This window comes from Calypte anna, chromosome Z (genome assembly GCF_003957555.1).
Source record: "Calypte anna isolate BGI_N300 chromosome Z, bCalAnn1_v1.p, whole genome shotgun sequence".
Lineage (NCBI taxonomy): Eukaryota > Metazoa > Chordata > Aves > Apodiformes > Trochilidae > Calypte > Calypte anna.
In genome coordinates, this window is record NC_044274.1 from 11,132,479 (window position 1) to 11,145,597 (window position 13,119).

The window sequence follows — 13,119 nt, forward strand, 5'->3', positions numbered from 1 at the left end:
ACAAAAACATTTACAGGAGCACAAAAAGTCTCTACTCTCTTCTTCCTCTAGCAGAGCAGCCTTGTTATACCTGTAAGCAGAACTAGATATCCTTTCTAACTGGGATATAATCTTCCCAAGATGGGGCATTCTTCTCCCGAGGTGTTGCCTCATCCCAGCCTGGGGCAGACCTTGCAGGGATCAATCCAGAAGTGTTGTATGAGGCAGCAGGGGTAAAGGGGAAGAGTCTGCCTGCTCAAGAAGGTGCTGAGCACTATCATAGCCTGGATAATGCCTACTGGGTGTTTGTAGTAGACAAGTGGGGCTGGACTGTTTGCATACATCTGTACCTTGTAGAGCAGTTGCCAACACTTTTCTCTTTTTCCTGTTGTCCCTTAGGCTAAACTTGGGAACAGCTCTGTGAGCCCCAACGTGGGGCATCTCATCCTGAAATATCTATGCCCTGCTGTCCGGGATATCCTGAGTGATGGGCTCAAGGCTTATGTCCTAGACATGATCATTGGCCAGCGGAGGAACATCCCCTGGAGCGTGGTGGAGGCATCCACCCAGCTTGGTATGGAGGGTGTGCAGCAGTGCCCAGTGCTCTGCCATACCCCTGTGCTGGGGCTGGGAGGTGCTGGGGAAGGTTGGCTGTAAAGATGGGGACGCAAAATAGTGCCCTTCTTCCTGTGCAGAACAGAGTGCAGCTTGACTTTCTGTTGCAAGAGACAGTGAGTAGTGAGACAGCCACTATTCTATTCTGCCCAAATATTTATTGACATTTCTGCTGAAATATCCCACTTTTCCTGCGAGAGGCCCTAGCCTATGAAAAAATTAATAAATCCCCGAAGGAATGCACTTCTTTCCCCTCTAATTTTTCAGGGTATTTCTAGACCTTCATCTTCAGCCCTGCACAGCTGCTGTATAAGGCAGAGCTGTGCTTTAGCCTCATCTGTGAGAAAATTCTCACACATGGATGACTTGGCTCAAGCATTCCCACAACACCTGTGCTCTCCTGTAGTACCAGACTGCATGCCGGATTGTGGCAGTGGCTACCATCCAGGAGAACTCCTCTCTGAGGTTACAGATGGCAGGGCCAAACAGATTTCTGCGTCATGAAGAGCTTACATCCAAATCTGGGAAGGCTTCTAGCCTGTTTCTGGCAATTCTCCAGTTCTGAGGTTATCCCTCTGATTGCAGATGCCCCAAATTATAACCACCCACCACAATATTCTGTTCACCTGCCAATTTTGAGTCAAGGGCTGCGACTGTCTTGGAAGTGTGGGAGGCAGGTCTATGTGGCATTGAAACTCTTCCAAAGTTTTGGAGTGGCAGTCTGGGACAGGCCACAACCATCTCCCTTGTGGAGTGTGAGTGTTGGGATGGAGTGAGCTCATCTTGTTGATTGATGGTGGGGGGGGCAAGGTGCATGCAGGCAACTCAGCCAACTACTGTCTAACTTGGTGCTGCTTTCCAGGGTGCTGTTTTGGCTTTGCTGACGACAACTAATTTCAACATTTTGCTTCTCTTCATAGGCCCCTCTACCAAGTTGCTGCACAGCCTCTATAGCAAGATCAGCCAGTACACAGAACTCACCAACCACACCATGAGGTTCAACGCATTCATCTTTGGCCTCCTCAAGTAAGCAGTCTCCCGGGGCTGGTTGCAGGTCACTGCTCAGGGCTGGCAGCAGATGCTGGTCCTTGGCTGTAGGCAGGCACAGTTGCCAGTGAAAAGACTTAAGAAACCTGGGAAGCTGTCAGTGAGGGGAGGAAGAATCTGTGTGCCTCAGGGAACTCCATAAGGATCAAAACCTAACCTAGCAGGTTAGGACTGAAAAAAAGGTGGCTGGAGCCCATAGAAGAGCATTGTCAGCTTGTGTTAGTCCCAAAATACGAGGTGGGAAGAGTCTGTCAAGGTTCATGACATGCATATCTTTCTTCTGAGAGTCCTTGCTTAAATCACTGCTTCCTGGAGCTGCAGTGCACCCCAGTGCATGAGGCTCTGAAGAAGAAATTGCCCTGGCTCAAAGTTGTCCCTTCCAAGGTTGGGTAAGTGGTGTGCACACTACATTCAGTGTTTAACTGAAGAAGGAAGTGGTGCAGAAATGAGAGCTGCTAGGATGGTGTTTCGTAACTCCACTGGTGAGCAAGAGCAGTGGCAACAAAGTCCCCAGGATCTCCAGATGTTGGGGGACACCTACAAACTCTGCCCTGCTCCCCACTCTGAGGCTGGTCCAGCTCTCCCCTAGTGCCACAGGATGCCAGCACACTTTGGGCCAAGCCTGCAGCAATGCTCTCATGTTTGTACATGATTTGCCTCTTCCCTTAGAGCCCCTCTCAGAAAAACTAAGCTCTGCCGAAGACATAGGGACTAAACCATGGTGAGGAAACTTCTGGAAACATGGTTGTTGCAAATGCCTCATGTAAAGCAAACTGGATGGCTTTATGACAGGATGGGTGGCTGTAGATAGTGCGTTCTGATGGGCGTGAGCACTGTCCTTTCACTTGGTATTGAGGCTCACAGGTTCATGCTGTGTAATTGCCGTTTTCTAACCACCCTTACTCTTGTAGAGCAGCTAGGATGAAGGGGGTGAATTAGTTTTGATATTTTCTTTCTCTTCCCTTCAGTATCCGATCCTTGGAGTTCTGGTTCAACCACCTCTACAACCATGAAGGTAAGAGCCTGAGGTCTGTGTGTTGCATAAATTCTGCACAATTGCAGAGCACAGATGTGTGCTCTGGGACACACGTGTCTTGTTGGTCTCTCAGCCTAGGCTGCTCCCTCTGCTCTGATCTGAAGGACTAGACTCTACACAGTCCCAGTGTATGTGATGCTGGAATGCTGCTCAGCTCAAAGGAGCAAGGTGGAAGTCAGAGCTCTGTGCAGCTCCCTCAACCTGTGCCTGGCCAGCTATGCCATCCCCAGCTGCACCTAATACCCAGGGCTATCATGTCTAGTGCATATCCTCAGTCTACTTGCAAGAGACCAGGTCTGACCCTCTTAAAAATTTTGCCTTCCCTGCCCAGTATGTGAGAGCTTTGTATAGCTGGAAATGTGCATACTTAGCTGAAACCCTTCAGGCATGGGAAGTGCCAAGTAAAGGAAAACCTTCTGACAAACCAAAAGCAGATTTTAGTGAATGTATCTGTTTTTTCAAGCAGAAATGATTCTAGTGCAGCATGACCAAGCTGCCTAATGCCTAGCAGCAGCAAGATTAAGTGCTTAGTGCACCCTTGACCTGCTGGATCCCCTCAGAGTGCTGCTGACTCAGCCTGTGCCCAGCCCAGGGCCCCAGCAAGACCAGCCCAATATCTTCTGGCAAGTTTGGAAGGTGACAGCAGACACTTCCCAGGCCTTTGTGTGCAGTCAGCACTTCTCTGTGGAGCAGAAAGGAAAGTAGGCTTCCCTTTGTATTGAGCAGTGTGGCAGGAGAAAGCACTCTAGGGTTTTTTCTGGAGCAGAGGACCATGTTTCAGGCCATCATTAAGGGCTGGAAGTGTGAGCTATATAGCTAGCAATGTCAGAATGATGAAGGCTAGGCTGAGGAACTGGAGATAAAGTGTGAGTTCTGCCCGTGGTGAAAGTTTGTTATGTAACTGGGGCCAAATGGCCACAAATCCTTTTCCCAGCTTTCTTCCTGGAGCGGAGACCTGATAACGAATCTGGGGTGGGAGTTGGGGTGGAGGAGGGGGGGGGGGGCACTGTTGCTGTCATGAAATGAAGTGAAGGTTAAATACTGCAGGCAGAAATACTAGCCCATTTTCTGTCAGGATCCTTAGCTCAACCCAGCCCAGCCAGGTCCCTGCATTCAGCTGTATTCAGCTGTCCCTGACAACCTCTCTCTGCAGCAAACTGGTTCTGGCCAGATCTGCAGCTCCTTGTTCATCTCTAGGAGGTGTTGAAGAGCATTTTAACATGTGCCAACCTGTAGATGCTCTTTATTTCCATGATATTTTTTGGCAGAGGTCATCCTGGTGGATAGACTGGGTCCTGGCCGCGTGTGCAGCCATTTGCCCAGAGCTCACAGAGCATCTTGGTCCTTCCTGACTCAGTGCTGATCCTTCAATGCAGCCACAGCTGCACCAAAGCTATCACCAAAAACTAGTGATCAGTTCCTCTCCCCATGGCTGGGCAAAGGTGGCGAGGGCCTCTCCTCTAATCAGTGTCTCTTGCCCTGCAGATATCATCCTGGCACACTACCAGCCGGTGGGCTTCTTGTGCCTCTCTCATAGTGTGTGCCAGCCTCTTTTTGAGGAGCTCCTGCTCCTGCTCCAGCCGCTCTCCCTGCTGCCCTTCAACCTAGACCTCCTTTTTGAGTACCACCTGATGCAGATGGGCAAAGAGCAACAGCAGCAAAAGGAGCTGCTGCGTGTGAAGCAGGACCTGCTGCTCTCTGCACACTCCACCCTGCAGCTGATGCGGACGCGGGGCAGCAGTGAGGATCCTGATGGCTGCAGCACCACATCTGATGCCTGCAGGGGGGTTGCCAGAGATGGCACACCAGGGCTCAGCCCCCAGAAAGATGCCAGTGAGAGGGTCAAGGGTGTGGGGGCCTCCTGCGGTGATGGGGATAGGGAGGAAGAGCAGAGGAAGGTGCAAGAGAGTGCGTGGGAAGGGAAGAAGGACAAGCAGGCTGGCTGGTGGTACCAGCTCATGCAGAGCTCTCAGATTTACATCGAGGGCTCAACTGAAGGTTCAAAGTTCACCCGCTGTGAGAAGAAGAAGAAGGATTCAAATGCCGTGTCCAAGTCAGTGGAGACCTGCAAGGCACCACCCCCTCGTGAAGGGGTGGTGGAGGGTGCAGAAGCTTGCCCCATTGAGGAGGGTACCTTGGAGGAGAGGCCCAAGGCTGCCAGCAAGCCAAGTCCTGAAGCTGTGGAAGAGTCTTTGGAAAAGCCCCAGCAGGTCCTGGTCAGTGAGGAGGTGAAGGAACGAAGCTGGCCCTTCTGGATGGGCAGCCCCCCAGACTCGGTGCTTACAGAGCTGAAGCGCAGCAAGGAGAAGGGGGCTCAGCAAAGAGTGGGTGCAGCAGCAGCAGCAGCCCCCCAAGAGGAGAGCGGCACTAGAGCGTCAGAGGACAGCCAGCCCATCAAGTGGGGACACCTGTTTGGGTCCAGGAAGGTGCAAAAAGAGCCCAAGCAACCTAACAGGTAAGAGGAGGGATGGTTTGGGGATGGGAAGGGGCTGGTTAACCTGGACTCGCTGGAGGTGGAAGTCAGGCCAATAGCTGACCACTGGGCTGCACCATGGTAGTACATGGATCGTGTGAACAGAGAAGTCAGCCACCCCTGCCCAGCCCTTCCAGCCTGCCTGCCTCAATTCCTCCCTTACCACTGTTGCCCTTGGCACCTCCTGCCATTTTCTCTTCTGCCTGAGCTCTACCACTGCATCATCTCCTAAGCCCCATCGCTGGGGGAGGGTTCCCTTGTGCATGGCCTCCATCATCACTTCCTCCCTCCCAAGAGCATGTACTGAGAACATGTAGCCATCCCTGTTGCCCACAGCAGGTGAGGAGGAGGCAGCAACTTCCCCCTGAGACCTCTAGCTTCCCCTGAGACCTCTAGCTTCCCCTGAGACCTCCTTGCATCGTTTCTCCATCTGTACCCTTCTTCTACAGACTCTGGAAATGTCTTTCCCAGACTAGACCATCCCTGGAAGATGCTGAGCCCTCCCCACCCAGAGAAATCCTGGGGACTGCTGTGCACTTTTGTGCATGGAGCTAGACCTCTAAGGCATGATCTTACCATGAGAGGGGCTGTCCTTCAGGTACACTTCCCTGCCACTACATGCTTCTGTCTCCTTCTTGCAGGTTGCCTTCTGGCTGGCTGAGCTTGGACAAGTCTGTATTCCAGCTGGTGGCCCAGACAGTGGGGGCAAGCATGTGGAAAGAAACAGCTCCTGAGGTGGAACCTCCCCAGCCAGAGCCACCTGAAATGCCCTCCAAGGTGCGGGCAGCCCGGGGGCTGTCTCCACACCCTCCCTGGTGAGTTGCACCCTGTGGCTGTCCTGCACATGCTGGGACATAATGGTTTGGGGTTGGCATGGCTTTGCCCATTGCAGTTCACCTGCCTGCCTTTGTACTCATGAAGCAGGGGATGATTTGGAGCCTGATGTGATGCAGCTTGTGCATCCGTCCACTCCCAGTTGTACAATTGGCAGGCAGGAAGGAGCTGGGGGACAGCTGGGAGCCTGGCTGGGGAAGTGGTTTTCTTGCTCTCCTGTGCCTGCGGTGGTCCCTGGGCTTCAGTGGGGTGAGTGTCCTGTGGTGATGTAACCCTTCCTTCCCTCTCTCTGCCTGCAGTGAGGTGAAAGCTCTTTGCCATCACATTGCCACCGAGGCAGGACAGCTGAGTTTCAACAAAGGGGATATTCTGCAGGTCATCTCCAAAGTGGATGGTGACTGGCTTCAGTGCAGCCTCGGCTCCGAGAAGGGACTGGTGCCCATCATGTACGTCACCCACCCGGAGGATGAGGACTATTGATATGGCCAGGAGGCCAAGCACAGTACCGTGGGCTGCTGAGGCTTCTCTGGGGAAGCCCACCCTGCCAGAGGAACAGACACAGCTTCTTGCTAGTTTCTTACCTTTCTTGCCATTACAGAATACAGTAATCGTAGGTGGTTCCTTCTTGCTCCTCCTCGTGCAGCTGCCAAATGCCAACTCGGCCCCTCCAGGGTCTTCTGCAAGCTGCACCTCATATTGCCAGGCATCACCGTGCATGCAGCCACACTGGGGACTGCCTGAGCCCCCTCCACCCCATGCCATCTCCAGCACCTGTAGGCCATGGACTCGTAAATAGCAGGAACCCAAGCAGTCCCTGCCGGGGTAGTGCTGCCCCGGGCTCAGTTTCATGCTGGAGGGTGCAGGATGCTGGCCACCCCCTCCTTGGAGGTGGCAGTGCAATCTGCAGCCTCTAGCATCCCTGGGACCACCAGTCACAGGCGTGGGAACACTGTGCATGAGCAAGGTGTCTGCAAGGCTGGGCTGATGGATTGCATCAGGGCTTGGTGGAGGGACTGCAAGGTAGGCTCCCCAAGTCTGGAGCAGGCATGTGTTAACACATAGCAGTGGTGCCTGGTGGGTTGTAGCAAGCCAAGTGGACTGACACTGTCATGCTGCAGGGCTGGGGACTGTGCCTGGCCATGGCCAGGGGAGGGGGACAGGGGATGTGTGTGTGTGTGGAACTGAAGAGTGCATGGGGTCATGAAGAGGGCTCATGGATGTTCAGTGTTATGTAAATCTGGGATGGGTAGTGCCACCCTGTGCAAAGATGGGTGATTTGGGGGATGGCCCTGTGCCCTCTATGCTGAGCAGGGGGCAAGAGCTTGGGAAGCCCTGGGATGCTCAGTGGAGGGGGGGGTTGGAGGGGAGGGGATGAGGACAAGGTCCCTGACTGGGCTGGGGATGTTTTTTGGAGTTGGGGGCAGTGCTCCTGGTAGGTAGATCAGGGGGAGCTCCCAGAGGGAGCTGGGGAGGGAAGGGTGGTGCTCCCCTTGCACAGGATTTCTGGTCTTGCTGAGCAGTGCCAAGGGGTGTCGGGGAGGGGGGGTGGGTGGGGGTGGGGAACAAGTGTGCACGAGCACAAGGGGCTGCTGGGGATCCTGGGGTCCTCTGTAGAGGTAATGCCAGTCAACCCTTTCCTTGCCATGTTCATGCTGCTTGCTGCGGTGGGGATTTTCACCTGCCTGTCAGGTGGGTAACAGTGTTAACAAAAGGCCATGGCACAATTCGGTGCCTTGGCCAGGTTGACACTGCTCGCAGCATCATGCATGGGCTGGCTTCCCCATGGTAAGGGGTCCTGGTCTTGCAAAGTTACCTCCTGCTTGTACATCGCTTAGCAGATGCTGCACCATATTTAATTTGTATTTCCCCATTAGAACAAGGTGTCTCGCCTTTATTTATTTCTTTATTTATGATGCATATTAATAAAAAAGGTGCTGATTGAGATCCATGTGATGAAGCCCTGTGTTTTTACCTTGTTGCTGGGAGGGGTCTGAGGGTTACCTGTGCTGGGACACTGTACTTTAGGCTTTAATCCTTCCTTCACCAACACCTGACCTTCAGAAGGAGATAGTTTTCCCCCAGCTCTCAGACCTGTCAGTTCAAGCTGTGGGGACTCCCATCACATTATAAGGTGGTGGCATGTCTCGGGGAGACACTGTTTCAGGTTCCTTGTCACAACTTGTGCGTGCTGACAAAGGACCAAGCAAGTTTTAAACAGAAGTTGAAACCATTTCAGCCTGGCATCAGCTTCCCCGGGGGTGCTCCAGGTGGTGGCAGCAATGTGTCTGTAAGAGGAACACAAGCAGCAAGAGGAAGTCCTGAGTAGGATGGAGGGAAGGAGGGAAGGAGGTTGTTAAGAACGGGGTTGTGGGACTAGGACTCAAAGGTTGGGACAGCCTGTCCATGAGGTTCAGTGGCTGTGGTTACTCAGAAAGAAGGCCTCCAGGGCACTTAAACTTGGACTCGCACAAGCATGGGACCTCCAAGCCCAGCAAGAAGTGATCCCCAAGAGCCCATCCCTTCCCCTTGCACCTCAGCAGCTCCCAGGAGAAGGGAAAAGCTCTGCTTGGAGCTCCAGCCTTTGCTGCAGGTCAGCACACTGGAGTTTTGTTGCAGCCATGTGGACAAACAGTCTGCAGTGGTGGAGTGAATCAAAACAGTTGAGAGAAAAAAGAAAAGAAAAAAAAAAAAGCAGAAATAAGCAGTGTAGGCACCTGTCCTGGATTTGAGAGGCGTGGAGCAGCCACGGCTTGCATTTGGGTTCCTTTAAATAAACCTCTCACACAGGGATCCAGGCCACTCTACCCTTGGTCATGGGCTGACCCAAATGGGGAAAGGGAGTGTGTGCTGGCAAACAACCCCATGTGATGGTCAATCATCCGTAGGGTGGGAGAGGGGATTTCCAGCTGCCCTGTGCTGCCAGCACAGAGAGGGAGCAGCTCACTGGGTGTTCGCTGCTTGGGCAGCCTTGGGTGCAGGGGGTGCATACGAGAGTGGTTAGAGGCTGGATTTGGGGTTTATGCTACAGGGCTTGCAGCTGCTGAAGTCTTTTTTGGCGTCATCTGGCTAAACTCATGCAGGGTACAGTTTGGGGGGGTGTCTGATAGCCTGTCCTGATCAGGAACTGGGCCTGGGACACAGAGTGTGAAGCCTGTGAGGCTGGAAGGCAGACAGGAATGTATATGGGGCAGTGGCTGCCAGTGCTGCTGCTGAGGCTGGAGGGTCAGCTGTGAGATCCTGATGGGGACATGGGGTCAGGAGTACCATGGGGGCAGACTGAGCAGCAAGAGGACCCTGGTCTGGGGAGAGCAGCTCAGCCAGCCTCTGACAGGGTAAGCTCAGCATCTCTTGGCACCCCTAGAGCTGGGACATGTCAGCACAAAAGTGGGTGCTATGGGGTGCAGGTGGCAATGGAGAGAAGGATGGGTGCTGTACCACAGCCCTCTGAGCACTTTCAGACAAGATGGGAGCAGGTAAAACTGCCATGCTTTGTGCAAGACGCCTCCTGGGCACTTCCTGGACACAAAAAAGCAGCAACCACTCCTGACACAATGGGGCAGGTATTTGGCCTCATTACTGCATCAGCTACAGTGCCTTCCCAACCTTCTGGCAGTAAGCTGCCTGCTGGGGCCAGCCCCACATTCCCTTGCCTTCCAGAGGCACAGGGTTGAGCAGCCAGAAGCCCCAGCACCAGTGCCACCCCAGCACCAGTGCCACCCCAGCCCCAGTGCCACCCCAGCCCCGGTGCCACCCCAGCCCCAGTGCCCACTTCACATGTACTATGGTGCAGAGCAAGACCTGGGGTAGCTCTGGAAAAGCAGCAAGATGCAGGGTCAGTCCTGCCCACCAGCAGTGTCCTCCACTCCTGCTCCTTGCTGGCAGCTCTCAGCTACTGTTAGGTGAAATTCCTCTTCACCTCCTTGCAGATGTCCAAGTAGATCTGTCATGTTCTAAAGGCTGGAAATGTGGAGAGTCCTGTTGGATCAAACAAGGACAAAGTAAAGATAATACAGTATCAGGGGCAACTACACAAGGAGCTGTTTTTTCTCAAACTTTATGGTTTCCCTCTTATGTCTTCTTAGACTGCCTCTTTACAGGCTTTACATTCTCACCTCTCATTTCTTCTCATGGCCTTCAGACTGGTTTAGACAATACATCATGCATCCCACTCGTTAGAGAAAGGGAGAGAAAGAATATCACCACCTGAAGGATTCTGAGGCATGGGTTGGTAGGAGAGTCCTATGCAGAATCCAGGCAACATTTCCTCTCCCCCCTCTCCCTTCTTATTGTTGTGTGTGGGATAGTCCTTTCAGTTGCCAGTTTGCTATCCAAGGCAAATCCTGACTCACAAGGTCTCAGCAAAGAAGTGGCTCAGCAAAGGCTCTGGAGTGGGAGCAGAGCATCCGGGCTGTGGGAAGCAAAGAGGATCCCAGCTTCAAGGTACGAGGGTCTGCTTTGAGGTGGTGGTGGCGAACTGTGGGACCCATCAGTGGGGAAGGTAAAAGCAGGGGATGACAGCATGGCTGGGGCTGGAATATGCATCTGGCAACCTGTGCCAGATGAGAGGTGGAGATCTCCTGGTGCCAACAGCTAAGGGGGTGCTGGCAGGTCCCCTGGGATCTTCATTGACCAGGTTTGTCAGGTCCTGGTTCATCTTCAGGACAAAGGCTGTGGCCACAGCCCCAGGATGGCTGCCATGGCTGAAGCAATGACGGGAGCTCTCAGCAGCTGATGTGGGAGACTGGGAAGGAAGGAGGCACCTGAGCAACAGAAAACTGCCAAGGTGCCTTTGGGGACAGGCTGGGATAACTGAGGTGGGCACACCGAGTCAGGGCAGACAGGGAGAGGCGGGATGGGGATGCACACAGGGCATGGCAGGCAGCCTCAGGGCGCAGCACAAGGCCCTGGGAGTCTACAGCCACACCAAGAGATCTGGTTTCAAAGGGACAACCTTACTGGTGAGCCAGGATGTCATGAAGAGTTTCTAAGGGCAGCCCTGCAAGGCTCTGCAAGCCCAGAGGTGTGTATCACCTCTGTTAGCAGCAGAGGAGCGTGACTGTCACCTCACTGCAAATGAGTGGCATCTGACAGGGAACAGGGAAGGCACTGCATAACCATGGCAGCTTTTCAAGGCACTGGAAGCTGAGCAAGGAGGGAAGTGCCAGTGTGGTGGGAAATGGAGTCATGTTCTGCTGGGACTGACACTTCTCTTGCAAGGGCTGCAGGCAGCACCAAGCTTGAGGGCTGCAGTCGGACAGACATCTACACAAGGAAGCATGGGGTGCAAGTGGGAATGTGTGTGCCTGAAGAAAAGGCCCACAAACCAGAGAAGAGGAAGGAATGGTTTTCCTTCCTTTCCCATGCTCCTCATGGCAGCCAGACCCAGTGCTCACTCTGCCAGAGTACAGCAGACAGTGAGTGACACATCTCCAAATCCTGCAAGGCTCCATGCTGCAGCTGTGCCCCATAGGGCAGGGGCTGCCAGGCTGGGGGTGGGCATGCAGATGACTCTGACACCTTTGTCACCAATGCTTTAGGGACATCAAGTTTTTTTCATATGCTCACTTACATAAGAGTTTTGTGTATAGTTAAAACAGCTGAATGTGCATCTTTCAAGCTGAGTCAGCTGTTGCATAGCCTGAGGACAGGCCAGCTCCCTGCAAAGTGACTGTCCCAGCCCTGGGTCACAGTGGCTGTTTCTCATGTCCCAGGAGTGCTGAGGCAGTACCAAATGCTGGGTAGCAGCCCAGTTCCCCTTCAGGTGGAGGAAGGAACAGGGTTGCATTTGCAGCACCACTGTGGGACTCAGCACTGAAATCAGCATCCACCATGCAGGCTTCATACATCGTTCCTTTTGATGACTCTGCCTCAGTGCCCCTGTCAATACTGTGAAACCCATGAGGTTTCTTCTGAGTGAACTTTAGTGGCAGCACTGCCCATGAGCAGCTTTTGTGGCCCACAGCCCCTGTTTGCCCTTGCTCATGGGGCAGCTGTGTGTGGATCATGGATGCTGGTGCAGGGGATATTCAGATGAAGACTGGCAAGGCAGGTGCTGCTGCTGGAGAGCATCGCACAGGGCAGCAGCACATGTGGGTGCAAGGACTGACTTCAGCTGCAGGTAGGAGGCCAGAAGGAGGCAGGAACCCTTTCTCCAAGGCATGGTGGCCCCAGTGATGGGTTCCTTGCTTAGAAGAGGGATGCAAATCTCTTTGCACTGTAGAATCACCTTTGGGAACCAGGATCCCAACCAAAAAGAGGAGTCAAGCTCAACTGCTGTTGATCTTCAAGCGCCCTGGTGGCTGGTTTGCAACACCAGGCAGAGGAAAGCAAGATATCTGTGCATGGCTCCTGCACTTGCACCACAAGAGCAGGGAGGAAGATGTGGAACTGAGCTCTGTGGAGGACTGGGCTGAGCATATTCCCAGGGAAGCAGTGCCCACTGGTGACAGCCACAGCACACTTTGTTTCCTTGTCTCTGCATCATTAACAAAGATTGAGAAGTCCAGTGGCATCTTGTTCAGCTTCAGAAAGGGGAAATGTGTGGAATGAGGAAACTTGGATAAAATTAAGCTGAAAGGAGCAGCATGGCCACACAGTGTCCAGCAAGTTCTCAAAGATTTAAGGCAGCCTTTCAGGGCTCCTGTTACCCAAAGGCAGGAAGGACGCAGCAGGGCTCACCACTAGGGGCAGGGGTTATTCGAAACAGAGAGGCCCTTTCAAAGAGCTGAAGTCATGTCTAACTAGCAAAAAATAGCATCAGACAGGTAAGATGTGAGAGCTTCTAAGACAAACAAAAAAGAAGCATCCACCTGTCCTCTTTGCAAAACTTCATGAGCTTCACAGCTGTGACAAAGAGCGTTGGTAGGAGAGGAAGTCCTTGCAGAAGGGGAACGACAATCTGAGGGGGTGGCAAGATCTCTGCAGAATGTGGATCAAATGCCAGCACACGGTGAGGTTTTTGGTTAAAATGGGGCACATGCTTGGCAGTGTTCCTGGGCACCAGCATCACAGCAGGATGTGGCTCCCTACCTGAACCCTGCTGAAATACACCTTGCCCATCCTCCCAGCTGGGGCAGATCTGCCAGGAGTGCTCTACCACAGGCTTACACAGGGGAGGCACTGGGACCTTGGACCT

At 53.3% G+C, this 13,119-nt stretch overlaps 1 protein-coding gene across 8 annotated transcripts in view; it reads left to right on the top strand.

The window, feature by feature from the left end:
* The window catches only part of RUSC2 (RUN and SH3 domain containing 2), a 53,852-nt gene extending 45,924 nt beyond the window's left edge, over window positions 1-7,928 (top strand). For all 8 annotated transcript variants that reach the window (XM_030467051.1, XM_030467059.1, XM_030467057.1 and 5 more), the window contains 6 exons: window positions 379-553; window positions 1,515-1,620; window positions 2,610-2,656; window positions 4,163-5,132; window positions 5,792-5,965; window positions 6,284-7,928. In XM_030467051.1, coding sequence (XP_030322911.1) covers window positions 379-553; window positions 1,515-1,620; window positions 2,610-2,656; window positions 4,163-5,132; window positions 5,792-5,965; window positions 6,284-6,464 — 1,653 coding nt within the window. In that variant the 3' untranslated portion in view covers window positions 6,465-7,928. The remainder of the gene's footprint in view (window positions 1-378; window positions 554-1,514; window positions 1,621-2,609; window positions 2,657-4,162; window positions 5,133-5,791; window positions 5,966-6,283) is intronic.
* Window positions 7,929-13,119: the final 5,191 nt, after the last annotated feature.